This window comes from Astatotilapia calliptera, chromosome 23, assembly GCF_964374335.1.
Source record: "Astatotilapia calliptera chromosome 23, fAstCal68.1, whole genome shotgun sequence".
Lineage (NCBI taxonomy): Eukaryota > Metazoa > Chordata > Actinopteri > Cichliformes > Cichlidae > Astatotilapia > Astatotilapia calliptera.
This window is the reverse complement of record NC_137443.1, coordinates 6314596-6328737: the sequence shown is the minus strand read 5'-3', so window position 1 is coordinate 6328737 and position 14142 is coordinate 6314596. Positions and strand designations below refer to the sequence as shown.

At 39.3% G+C, this 14142-nt stretch overlaps 1 protein-coding gene across 1 annotated transcript; it reads left to right on the top strand.

The window, feature by feature from the left end:
* The first annotated feature begins 5875 nt into the window (after positions 1-5875).
* Positions 5876-13698, top strand: scamp4 (secretory carrier membrane protein 4). Its single transcript, XM_026157919.2, has 7 exons — positions 5876-6090; positions 6537-6563; positions 6821-6949; positions 7066-7222; positions 9317-9418; positions 11917-12034; positions 12162-13698. The coding sequence occupies exons 2-7, from the start codon at positions 6557-6559 to the stop codon at positions 12348-12350; spliced, it is 702 nt and encodes a 233-aa protein (XP_026013704.1). The 5' UTR covers positions 5876-6090; positions 6537-6556; the 3' UTR covers positions 12351-13698.
* Positions 13699-14142: the final 444 nt, after the last annotated feature.

Genomic DNA, 14142 nt, shown 5'->3' with positions numbered 1-14142 from the left:
GCTGCACGTTTATGCTACTGTTCACGTTTTATAAAGCTACGTGACTTATTCTTGGTAGAAAGAGAGTTCTAGGCACTGTCTGATAGTATTTAAGATGTGAAATGTAACAATAAAAGCTTATTCTCTCATGTCATTCAGTGGTCTAAAACCAATTTAACTTTATTATGTCGACACTAGCCACTCCATAGGGGACACCCGAGGCTGTGAACCAAAGAACGCCCAGTGTAGCTGATGATTCGGGCTCTGTGATTGGCAGAAGAGTTTGACTTTCTGAAGTCATGGTTGCCATGTTGTGTGAAATAAAGGAATGTGTCTGCCAGAAACTGATTGCCGTCCGCGGGAGCGCGCGCAGCTGCTTAAAGCTGTAGCGCCCGGATTACTTGCGTTGCCAGCTACTTCCGTGCAACTGATATAACGGGCGGGGGGGGGCAAACAAACACATTTATGCCTTTGTTATTAGGCAAAGGTATGCATTTATGAAACTTCAACGTTTCTTGTAACTGAATTGTGACGCTTTTCAGAACGTTGCTTTCAGTGTGTAGCGCAGTCACGAATGACTACACGCATCACGATGGAATAATTAATGCCTACAGGTTTAGTATGTCTACTCTCGTTGTTCATATTTGTTATAAGACTGTCGAATAGTAGTTAAAACAATAAAGACCATTTGTGCCAGTATCACCATGACTCTTTCTTGTTTGTTCAGAATAACGACTGAGAACATGGCATTTTAGCGCTACCAAAAAGTGATTGTGGCCTATAACTCGTCACTGAAACAATATTTCTGCTTCAAACTTGGCGGATGTCATTCAGAAGGGTCATATGCCAAATATTACATCTCAAACAGTCCCTTAGAACTGCTAAATTACCATTAAGGGAACAATAAAACTGACAATATGCAATTTTCAGCCTGCCAAAAAGTGATTGTGGCCTATATCCTGTCACTGAAGCAATGTTTCTGCTTCAAACTTGTTGGGTATCATCCAAAAGGATGATATGTGGCACATCATATCCCAAACAGTCTCTAAGAAATGCTGAATAACCTTTAAAGGATCATTAATACGTGCTGGTGGATGGTTCAGAGGTGGAAGTGGTGTTGGATGGTTCAGAGGCTGAGGTGGTGTTGGATGGTTCAGAGGCTGACATGGTGGTGGATGTTTCAGAGGTAGATGTGGTGGTGGATGGTTCAGAACTGGACGTGGTGGTGGATGTTTCAGAGGTGGACGTGGTGGTGGATGTTTCAGAGGTGGATGTGGTGGTGGATGGTTCAGAGGTGGAAGTGGTGTTGGATGGTTCAGAGGCTGAGGTGGTGTTGGATGGTTCAGAGGCTGACGTGGTGACGGTGTTGTAACTAGTACTGACTAGCTTTGGAAGTTCGTAGTGTTTACAACTTAATTCTGTTTGAAAAATTTAAATGGGGATTTTGTTAATGACACCAACAACATATTATTGTTGTCTTGTAATTTTTCTAAAGTGAAAGACGTAATTTGAAAAAAAGGAATAATTTAGAAAAAAGGGAATTTATATCGTGAGGTCACGTGTTCTGTTCGTGTGTTGTTTTTTATTTTGCTGTGCTAATAAATACACGTGTCAGCAATACAACAGTCGCTCCCCCTTAATGAAGTTTTTAATTTCAAGTAAACAGAAAAATGCCCTGCTTTTGATTTTTAAATGCGTGCATTGGCTCATAACTGTAATTCATAATGAACTATGGTGTGTTATTCAGGAAATATTTATAATTAAACATTAACTCTTTGGTGTGGTACATTGATATTGTGGAAATAATTCTATTTACAAATACACATCATGTGTTTTTGAGCATGTTACAGTACTGTAATAATTCAACATTTATGACTATATTATAGCTGATTAAAACTACTCATGTATTTCTTTTATTTCTTACAGATGGCGAGTTGTACTACATAAGGTACAAAGGCACAAATCACTGCATTAAGGCAAAAGTGCTGTGTGGGCCCAACAAAGCCAATGAAGTTTTCCTTGATTTTCATGCCAGCAGTGGTGGTTCGCACTGTGGCCAGAAAAAAACAAGAGAGGCAATCTCAAAAAGATTTTATTGGCCTGGAATGTCAGAGGAAATAAATTTATGGGTCTGTATACAACTTGATTATACATGCATATTGTTTGTCTCGCAAAATGTCCTTTATTGTCTTAAATTTCAAGTTAACAAGTGTACTAGTTAGCTGTCGATGTCTTATACGTTTTGTATCAGAAAAAAATTAAAAGTCTTTTTATTGAGATTTATATGATTAAAATTATTACACTGATTATAGTATAATAATATTATTTTATTTATTTTGCCCTCCTTTCAGGTGACTCAGTGTGTGGCATGCCAGGCCAGCAGTGTCATCATTAAAAAGGAGGTGGAGTACACACCGATACAGGTAAACATTTTAGTTGTATTTTTTCCTGTAAATGGTTTGTGACATAATACATAAAATAAAAAACATTGATTAAAATTCAAATTACTATATTGAAAATAAGGCAACAGAAGAAATTCTTAGGCTGGATGAAGTCCTTCAGACTGCTATTTCCAATAGCAAAAAAACACAGTCAAAATATCAAAACAAAAATAAAGGCAGACCTAGTCCGAGTTTTACAGTCGGCATGAAAGTGTGGAGGATGAACACGAGGAGCCAGCAGAGGAAAGGGGGCAAGTTAGATCGCAATTACCTCGGCCCCTACACAATTGCTGCAATAGCAGGAAAAAGTGTGGATCTTTTGGACAGCAAAGGTGTGACAATACCAAAAATTAACATTGATCATTTAATGGTGTTCACAGAGGAACAGCCAAGAATTCCACATAAGTTGTCTAATGCTTCTTCTTCTGAGCCATCCACCACTACCACATCCACAGTCGGGCCCCCAACCACCACGTCCACCTCTGAACCATCCACCACCACGTCAGCCTCTGAACCATCCAACACCACCTCAGCCTCTGAACCATCCAACACCACTTCCACCTCTGAACCATCCACCAGCACGTCCAATTCTGAACCATCCACCACCACATCCACCTCTGAAACATCCACCACCACGTCCACCTCTGAAACATCCACCACCACGTCCAGTTCTGAACCATCCACCACCACATCCACCTCTGAAACATCCACCACCACGTCCACCTCTGAAACATCCACCACCACGTCCAGTTCTGAACCATCCACCACCACATCCACCTCTGAAACATCCACCACCACGTCCAGTTCTGAACCATCCACCACCACATCTACCTCTGAAACATCCACCACCACGTCAGCCTCTGAACCATCCAACACCACCTCAGCCTCTGAACCATCCAACACCACTTCCACCTCTGAACCATCCACCAGCACGTATTAATGATCCTTTAAAGGTTATTCAGCATTTCTTAGAGACTGTTTGGGATATGATGTGCCACATATCATCCTTTTGGATGATACCCAACAAGTTTGAAGCAGAAACATTGCTTCAGTGACAGGATATAGGCCACAATCACTTTTTGGCAGGCTGAAAATTGCATATTGTCAGTTTTATTGTTCCCTTAATGGTAATTTAGCAGTTCTGAGGGACTGTTTGAGATGTAATATTTGACATATGACCCTTCTGAATGACATCCACCAAGTTTGAAGCAGAAATAGTATCTCAGTGACAAGTTATAGTCCACAATCACTTTTTGGCAGGTCGAAAATGGCATGTTATGGGTATTAATGGTCCTTTAATAGTTACTCAACAGTCCTTAGAGACTGTTTGAGATATAATATGTCACATGTAACCCTTCTGGATGATATCCAACAATTTTGAAGCAGAAACATTGTTTCAGTGACAAGATATAGGTGGCAATCACTTTTTGGCAGGCTGAAAATTGCATATTGTCAGTTTTATTGTTCCCTTAATGGTAATTTAGCAGTTCTGAGGGACTGTTTGAGATGTAATATTTGACATATGACCCTTCTGATTGACATCCACCAAGTTTGAAGCAGAAATAGTATCTCAGTGACAAGTTATAGTCCACAATCACTTTTTGGCAGGTCGAAAATGGCATGTTATGGGTATTAATGGTCCTTTAATAGTTATTCAACAGTCCTTAGAGACTGTTTGAGATATAATGTGTCACATGTAACCCTTGTGGATGATATCCAACAATTTTGAAGCAGAAACATTGTTTCAGTGACAAGATATAGGTGGCAATCACTTTTTGGCAGGGTGAAAATGGCATATTATGGGTATTAATGATCCTTTAAAGGTTATTCAGCATTTCTTAGAGACTGTTTGGGATATGATGTGCCACATATCATCCTTTTGGATGATACCCAACAAGTTTGAAGCAGAAACATTGCTTCAGTGACAGGATATAGGCCACAATCACTTTTTGGCAGGCTGAAAATTGCATATTGTCAGTTTTATTGTTCCCTTAATGGTAATTTAGCAGTTCTGAGGGACTGTTTGAGATGTAATATTTGACATATGACCCTTCTGAATGACATCCACCAAGTTTGAAGCAGAAATAGTATCTCAGTGACAAGTTATAGTCCACAATCACTTTTTGGCAGGTCGAAAATGGCATGTTATGGGTATTAATGGTCCTTTAATAGTTATTCAACAGTCCTTAGAGACTGTTTGAGATATAATGTGTCACATGTAACCCTTTTGGATGATACCCAACAAGTTTGATGCAGAAATATTGTTTCAGTGACAAGATATAGGCGGCAATCACTTTTTGGCAGGCTGAAAATGGCATATTATCAATGTTAATGTTCCTTTACAGGTTATCCAGCAGTTCTAAGGGACTGTTTGAGATGTAATATTTGGCATATGACCCTTCTGAATGACATCCGCCAAGTTTGAAGCAGAAATATTGTTTCAGTGACGAGTTATAGGCCACAATCACTTTTTGGTAGCGCTAAAATGCCATGTTCTCAGTCGTTATTCTGAACAAACAAGAAAGAGTCATGGTGATACTGGCACAAATGGTCTTTATTGTTTTAACTACTATTCGACAGTCTTATAACAAATATGAACAACGAGAGTAGACATACTAAACCTGTAGGCATTAATTATTCCATCGTGATGCGTGTAGTCATTCGTGACTGCGCTACACACTGAAAGCAACGTTCTGAAAAGCGTCATAATTCAGTTACAAGAAACGTTGAAGTTTCATAAATGCATACCTTTGCCTAATAACAAAGGCATAAATGTGTTTGTTTGCCCCCCCGCCCGTTATATCAGTTGCACGGAAGTAGCTGGCAACGCAAGTAATCCGGGCGCTACAGCTTTAAGCAGCTGCGCGCGCTCCCGCGGACGGCAATCAGTTTCTGGCAGACAATCACTTTTTGGCACAACACCTGTATAAACTCCCGACTATTCCAGTGTCCCGGACCAACAGTTTTTTTTGTGTCAGTAAAGCGGCTAAATGTTTATGAATGTGTTAATGAGGTTTTCATTTCTCTACTTTATGATTAAAAAGGCCTCTCTCAGCCTCTGAACCATCCAACACCACTTCCACCTCTGAACCATCCACCACCACATCCACCTCTGAAACATCCACCACCACGTCCACCTCTGAAACATCCACCACCACGTCCAGTTCTGAACCATCCACCACCACATCTACCTCTGAAACATCCACCACAACGTCCACCTCTGAACCATCCACCACCACATCCACCTCTGAAACATCCACCACCACGTCCAGTTCTGAACCATCCACCACCACATCTACCTCTGAAACATCCACCACCACGTCAGCCTCTGAACCATCCAACACCACCTCAGCCTCTGAACCATCCAACACCACCTCAGCCTCTGAACCATCCAACACCACTTCCACCTCTCTGTTTACAGAGAGGGGACTGGGTGGAAACGATGTCATGTTGAAGTCACGCGTTTTCCGTTTACCGCTCGAATGGCTGCTGGGACGTGTAGTTCTACTGGTCCCCTGTACTTGCCGAATATAAACAGTTTTGAACTACATGTGGTGAACGGGGTAGCGCAGTCGCAGATGATGGGTCGAAAAAGCGCATGCGATTCCTAAACGATTCCAGGACCCCACCGTTGTCGTCGACTGAACCGCGAGGATATTCTGTTACCCCGGTAAAGCCGACATGTCTTTGCTGTCCTTTTGCTGTACAGACCATTGCTATTCAAATGAAGCAGCAGCGTGAGATAAAGTCACTGAGCTCATATCTGCTACTGTACGACAACTAACTGCTTAGGAACACGCCTTAGCTGCTATCAACTCTAAAATATCTCACGTAAAGCAAAGAGTTAATAACTTCACGTTGGCATTGGTAAAACATGAAAGTGTTCCTGTTGGCGTATTGAAATCGGTATACAATTTGAGCAAAGTTGAAATCTGCAGTTAGAACTAATTAGAGGGTTTACTGTTCCTGCAAGTGGTCGAAGGTTAGCTTGAATTTGTATAAATCAAGGTTAGCACTGGCAGAAAATTAATGGCAGTTATATATATATATATATATATATAATTTAAAAATGTGTGGAGATTTACGTCTCTTTTTTTGTATATTCTTCTTTTTCAGGGAAGACGTGGAATTTCAAAATGGCAGGTTAGTTGCTATCTCTCTATTAAAGAAGGGGTGGGCTGCAAAGTACTTGGAATGCAATTTTTACTCCCTGCAAAAATTGGGCCCCTTTAGCAGGCCAGTTTTGGCCTCCAAGCCTCATGTTTGAAATCTTATTTAAAGTACAACTCCACTATACCTCGTTTTCTCTCTCTCCCTCCCTGCACTGTATTCAGATATATTCAAATAAAAACTATTACTATGGCAGTACTTTTATGATGTAATCTTGCTTCTTGTTTCAGAGCGGGCCAATAACTTTCCACCCCTGCCCGAGTTTGTAAAAATAAAGCCATGTTTTTACCAGAACATTGAAGAGGAAATACCTGCACCCCACCAGCTGCTGGTACGCAGAGTCTACATTCTCTGGATGAGTAAGTGTCTTCAGTTTCTTCAGAACAGGAAGCATATGGATTCCTTCCATTTTTGCTGAGAAAGTACTTATTTCCCTTTGTTTTTTTTAACGCACGCTTATTTCTCCTCTTTGCAGTGTATTCGGGAACACTGTGTGTAAATTTAATCGGATGTATTGCTTGGTGGGCCGGGGGTGGAGGTGCCACAAACTTTGGCTTTTCCCTGCTCTGGCTCGTCCTCTTCTGCCCCTGTAGTTACACCTGCTGGTTTAGACCACTCTACAAAGCTTTCAGGTCAGTTATCATTTAGTAATTCCCACAAATTTATGAGCAGCTTCTGATTACACGCATGCATACATTACAACTTTAGCATAACATCAGGCGTACATTAAAAAGTTCTTATAAATGCAAAACAAACTCAGATGACACATTATCAAAGTCAAATGTTTACCCAGGGAGTAAAACTGGCAGAGAGAAAAACTAATGGCTTTCAAGCATGTTCCAAAGAAGAAGACTATAACAAGCAAAGGCTCTACGGTAAAAGCTGTTTTGTTTTGTTTTCCAGTCTGGAATGCTTAAAAGGCAGCAATAAACATAATATAGATCAAGGGAAAATGAAAATTCATCTGTATCTAGCTGCATTATTCCAGAGCTATGCCAAAAGGTGCAGATCAACTGAAGGTTTTTCAGGGTGCTTTTAGAACAACCCGATAATAATGAATTACAATACTCGAGCCTACAAGTAAAGATGCATGAACTACTATTTCACCATGACTCTTAGACATGACTATTCTAATTTTAGACATATTGCGCAAATGCAAGAAAGCAGTGCGCCATATTTGGTAAATATGCGCATTGAAGCACATATCCTGGTCAAAAATGACTCCAGGATTCCTTTGCCAAGGTAATGCCATTCAGAGTAAGTATCTGGTTAAACACAGTGTTTCTAAGCTTTTTAAAGTAAAATAAACTCGGTTTTATCTTAATTTAGAAGCTTTAAATTAGAAGACTTTTTATGTCTCTTAAAAAAGTCATAGCTTTGAATCAGTTAGATGTTGAGTGAGCTTAAGAGAGCTGCTTGCACCATGTGTCAAGAAAAGTGGTCTAAAAGTATTTCCTGAAGATTATATATCTGATTCAAAGTGTGTCAGTTTCAAGGGTTTACGTACTACTATCTGCATGTGTAATTTTGTGTCAGTATGTTCAGGAAAGATGAGGAAGATTATGATCGCCTCCACCAGGGACATGTATGTTTTTGTTAGCATTTGATTGCATGCATGTATGTCTCACTCTCTGTAAACATGATGGCTTCAAAAGTTTATCATAAATTATGGTAAAACTTTCTAAGCGTGTGGAGTGGCGTCATGTTAATAATCCATTAAAATTTTACTTCCATCCACCGATGTCTTCAAGATCATCTTAAGGATTTATTGGTTGAAAATTGACCAAAAGCCTTTTAACTTACAAGCTAGTTAATAGTTAATAAAAGCGGAAAAGGTGAGCTTTTTTGGTATTTAAAAGTGAAATAAAACAAATCTAACTGAAAGAAAAAGATTATTCATAATTTTGAGAATAAAGTCAAAACCTTGAGATTAAGGTCACAATTCTGTTTTGAGGAAAAAGTCAAAACGTGGAGATTACAGTTGTCATTACAAGACAAAACTGCCACGGTTGCAATACCCTCTGAGTTAGTAAAATCGTTCTTGGTAACTAGGAAGAATATGATTTCTCTTTTAACACATAATCATATTGTGGCGATAAGGACATTAAAAAGATGGTCAGATTGAAAAACTTTGAAGTAGATTTTGAATTTTTTTTCTCAAAATAGTTTTTCGGTTTAATCTTGAAATTTCAACTTTCTTCTCAAAAGTATCGACAATATTTCTTTTCTTATGCAGCCCTAATACTCATAGAATGAACTCTTTAGAACGGACAGAAATCAACCCAACCGGTCGCGGCAGATGGCCCCGCCCCTCCCTGAGCCTGGTTCTGCTGGAGGTTTCTTCCTGTATGATTGTTGGGGTTTTCTCTGTATGTATTATTGTAGGTTCTACCTTACAGTATAAAGCGCCTTGAGGCGACTGTTGTTGTGATTTGGTGCTATATAAATAAAATTCATTGAATTGAATACAAGCCCCCAAAAAGTTTGATCAGCTCTGACTGTGCTGCTTGTTTTCTGATTTGAATTTGCACCCATCTTTTGAGTTTACTGAGAACATTTCCAGCTTTTCTGTGACTTGTTCATGTTTCTCTGCAAGTATGTGTGGTAGTTTGACTCAAATCTTGCCAACAAGAAGGAAGAAGCAACTTTGCAACAGAAATGGAAAACCTTCGGGCTTTTTTTCTACTGTATCATCTTTGTATTTTCTTTTCTTATTTTCTTCATAGGGCTGACAGCTCGTTCAACTTCATGGCCTTCTTCTTCATCTTCTTCTTTCAGTGTGTCTTGGCCCTCATCCAGGCTATCGGCATCCCTGGTTGGGGAACATGGTAAGTTGAACCAAACCTGCTTTGAACACCACACATATTGGCTGCTAGTTTATTTATTTATTTAGTTATTTTATGTTTTTTGGGGTTTTTTTTTTATCGGATTGGGTCATGAAGGTTTCTCTCTGATGATCAAGGCAGCTGGAAAATGTGCTTTTCACCACACTTGGCTGTTTCTCATCTGTTCAATAAAAAAAATCATGAAGTTAACATATAAGGAGGTGAAACATTTCAAACTGTTTTAAAATTGAAAATAATTGCCATTTTTAGCCTGTTATCTACCCAGTTGTATGTAAATACAGAATGAAAGTGCTTTTTTTTTTTTTTTTTGTATATGTTTGAGCTGCAGAATAACAATGTGGTTTAAATTTTGTGGATTACTATTATTTTTTTTTTTTAAATTTCGCAAAGTTTTTATGAAGTGGTGTTTCTAAACCGGTTTCATGTAGTACTGACATCGATCTGTTTTTAGAGACATTGTACTCTCATTGGCCGCATTGTTAGGTACACCTGTCCAACTGTTTTTTAAGCACTTATCTAATCAGCCAATCACATGCCAGCCATTCAATTAATTTAAACATGGTCAAGATGACCTGCTGATTTTGGCGGGTGGGGGGGTCATTCGTGATATCGTTATAGCAACACTGTGCCTTTATGTTCCTCATGCACAACAAAGTGACATATCTGACAGTGAGAAGTGTATTTCTGCTGCTGAAGATTTGGTAAAAAGGGAGCTGCTCTAACACCCCCAACATAGCGCAATACTTTTGGAAAATATGCTAGAAACCTGTTCCAGCTGAATGGAACAAACTTCTTTTCAACACTCGAGGCAAAAACACTGTGGAGTACAACTGGGCTAGGGTGACAGGCAAGTAGGAGAGATGCTGGCAGCTGTGTACAGTCCAAAAGTAAACAAATGGTTCAACCAAACGTCACTGGTGCATAGCTAGTTAAACTGCGTATAGACTGGAAGAGCAGAAAATGGATGCAAATCATTGACGTGGTTATATATTGTTTGGCAAAGTACATGAGACCAGTTTAAACGGTGGGAAAGGAAGCTGTTATGCAAATGGTTAAAGAGACCAAGCCACATTACAACATCCCAGATAGAAAATCTTTTACCATTTTTAGTGTTCAGTGTCTTTTTTTTTCTGCTTCAGAAGTATTGTGGCACATTTTCTTAAAAAATATAGTGATTTAATTTTGAGGCTATATTGCCCCCAAATTTAAATGTTGCATGGTTGTTGGTGCCATACAAACCGGTCGAAGTATTTTAGAAACCGTTGGATTTTCCCACACAACAAACTCTAGAATCACAGAGACTGGTCCCAAAAAGATATCCAGTGAGCAGCAGTTCTTTGAATCAAAATACCTTGTTGCTGACAGAGGAGAATGACCACACTGATTTGAGCTGATAGAAAGGAAAAGTAACCACTCGTTAAAAATGAAGGGATGTAGCAAGACCACTGTAGGGAAAACTCCTGCCAGCTAAGAACAGGAAACCTGAGGCCATAATTCACACAAGCTTCTCAAAATTGGACAACTGAAGATTGAAAAAATGTTGCCTTGTCTGATGAGTCTTAATTTTTACTGCAACATTTGGATCGTGGAGTCAGAATTTGGCATGACAGCATGTAAGAAAATGACAGTGAATTCACTGAGCTCAAATGGCCTCCACAGTCACCAGATTTCAATCCAATAGAGCAACTTTGAGATGTCGTGGAATGAGTCTCATCATGGTTGGTCAGCAGAGAAATCTACAGCAACTGTGTGATGATATCATGCGATTATGAACTGAAAAGTTTCCAGGACGTTGTTGTATCTGTCACCTAGAATTAAGGCAGTTATGACAGCAAAACAGGATCTAACCTGGTACTGATAAGGTGTACCTAATGACCATGAAGGTGGCCAGTAAGTGTAGGTCAAGTAGTATCTTGTTTTCTTTCTTTTTTTTCTTTTTTTGTTAACATAAAACATGAAAACAGGGGTGGCTAAACCTCAGCAAGTCTTCTCCTATTTGGAGGATTGGTGTTTGATCGCTGGTTGCTCCAATCTGTATGCCAAAGTATCCTTGGGCAAAATACTGACCCCCATGTTGCTCTCTGATGCGTTCTTCAGAGTGTGAATGTTAGATAGAAAACACTTGCGTGTAGAAAAATGTCTGTATGAATGGGTGAATGAGGCAAGCTGTGTAAAGCGCCTTGAATGCGTCAGTAAAAAGAAACACTCCATATAAGAACCAGGCCAGAAAATCTTTAAAAATGTAGGAAGTAATAATAAAAAGTAATGATAATAAGACTTTTGGTCGATGTGTTAGCTGATCATTGCTGCGCTGTTTGTTGCTATGCCTCAGTTCTCACTGCTTCGTGGCTCTTTTTTTTTTTTTTTTTTTTTTTAATAAAACTTTAAATTGCATTTGTATTAAATCCACTTTGCTAAGTGCATACTGTCTGATACACTAACCCATAAAACTCCATCTCACCCTCACCAACACAACAAAGCGGCTGGATTGCAACAGTGACGTTTTTCAGCCAAAATGTGGGCTCTGCTGTAGTGATGCTTATCACAACTCTGCTCTTCACTCTGGTGACTGCTTTAATGGCACTGGTTCTCATTAAGGTGAGTGAACGCCTATGCTGAAAATGCACACGCACTTACCTTTACCTTTGTGTGGGTCAACGTGCACACAGTTCCTTGCAGACACCAAAGCACACCAACAACTACCTAACACACCCACTTTCTCCAGGTGCACAGAATGTACCGTGGTGGTGGCGGTAGTATGCAGCGAGCTCAGGAAGAGTGGAGCACCGGGGTGTGGAAGAGTGCCACGGTGAGGGAAGCGGGGCTTAACGCCGTCGCTCAGACTGCCCAAGGCCCAAGTTTGCCACAGTACCCTACGGCGGTGCCCAGCTATCCCGACAACAGTCACTGGTGATGGCTAAGAATCGCCTCTAGGGGGAGACAGATAACTGGCAGTTTAACCAATGTTCAAGAAAGCACTTCAAAAACGCCATTTATTTAACCCTTACTTTTCAAAGTATACAGGTGTGTTTTATGAGAGGACAGAGTTTTATCAGAAAGCCTCTACACATGTGGTAGAGGACTATCCTTAGATTATACCATTCCATTTCAGCTTTGTTTACATCTAGTCCTTAAAATGAATGACTCAATTGGAAAAAGAGTGAACACTTTCAAGAGTGTGTGAGAGATGTGTGCCTTATAGACCTCTATAATAGGATTGTTTTTGTATATTGCCAGAATTGCATGCTCGAAATAATGGTATGCTGAAGAGCAGGGTTTTTTTTTCTTTTTTGCAAGAAGACGGTGTACAAACTGGTGATTTTTTTTTTTTTTTTTTTAAATTTTAGGTTTTTGAGCATAAATTGAGCTTATTTTTGATGGTCTGCTTGATATGTCCACGCTTGCCTGTGATGTATTGAAATGCGCCTTACTGTTGTGTTCAGATTTTTGCATGTTTAAAAAAAAAAAGCCTGAACACCTGATTTTTGCCTTAAAAAAACACTCTAATTGTTCTTTTTTGTTGTTTTTTTTTTTTTTTTTTGTAAAACTGGATGCTTCAGTGAAGCAACTCTTCTGTGCAACTTATCATTGAGCCAAAACACTTTCTACTCTTACGACGGAGGGGGCTGGGTGTCTCCACCTCAGTATTTCACAATTCCTGTTGTTTTAAAGCTACACTGTTTGCTTCTAGTGGTCAGTGCCCTGCAGTGACAGCACCTTATCAGCTGTTGCAAACCTCCAGCAACTTTCAATTTTCTCCCAGATAGACTGAGTTATTGCATCTGGGGTCTACACTGTGTTGCATGCAGCCTGCTGTGGGATTCTGAATGAAGGCGATTCTCTTATTACAAATGAACGGATGTGATGTAAACAGTAAAGACGGGTACAAACCGCTGGCTGAGTGAACTAATGCATGCAGATGTGGTAACAAATTGTTTAAACATAGTCTAATATCAGACATGACTGAGGAATTATTGGATTTATTTATTTATTTTTTTTAAAGAAATATGCATATATGCTGGTAATGCAACACCGTTGATCCAGATAAAGCTTGTTTGAAGTAAAAGCGCTGTCATAAAGAAAGGTTGCTCCCTCATAGATACACAACTTTTTTTTTTTTTCTTTTCAACATACTGAAGTGCCCTTTATGGCCAACTGCCAAATTTAATACTTTGATTTTTCTGATATTTGATAAGTGACTGATAAAATGGATATGTTAAACTAACACTGTTGCAGCATTTCAATAAATCTTCTTTTTCACATTGTGTTTGCCTGTCCCTGCTTATCATAAAAATACATGTAATTGTTGGATTTATGTTGAAAGTCTTAAAAATGAGTCAGTTCTGCCACAGCTACTTTAATATAGAGTGAATTTAAATCTTTTTACTTGAGTTTTATATATACTTTTTATGCTGTCTTTAAACTGCAAGCAAACTCATGTATATCAGTTCAGTTTTGATAGTCTGAACACCAAAAATCATAGAGAATGAGCTTTTCAGCTGTGATTTGAACCAGATGCCAGTCTGATTTTTTTTTTTGCAAGCAGTCCTGTCAGTTTGTGGAGCTTGTACATTTCTTGCCTGACTTCACTCTCTTGCTGTGAGACACTAGTGAAATGCTTCGGGGTATGAATAAAAGTATCTCTTGACATCCTAAAATTCTGGATGAAATCTGCTCCAGTAAAGCTCATCATGTTGCAATCCTAC

Excerpts from the sequence above, each read along its gene's own strand:
- scamp4 (XM_026157919.2), top strand. Across the intron at positions 6,950-7,065 it reads AGTCTACATTCTCTGGATGA|TGTATTCGGGAACACTGTGT; the intron begins GTAAGTGTCTTC and ends TCCTCTTTGCAG. Across the intron at positions 12,035-12,161 it reads TGGCACTGGTTCTCATTAAG|GTGCACAGAATGTACCGTGG; the intron begins GTGAGTGAACGC and ends CACTTTCTCCAG.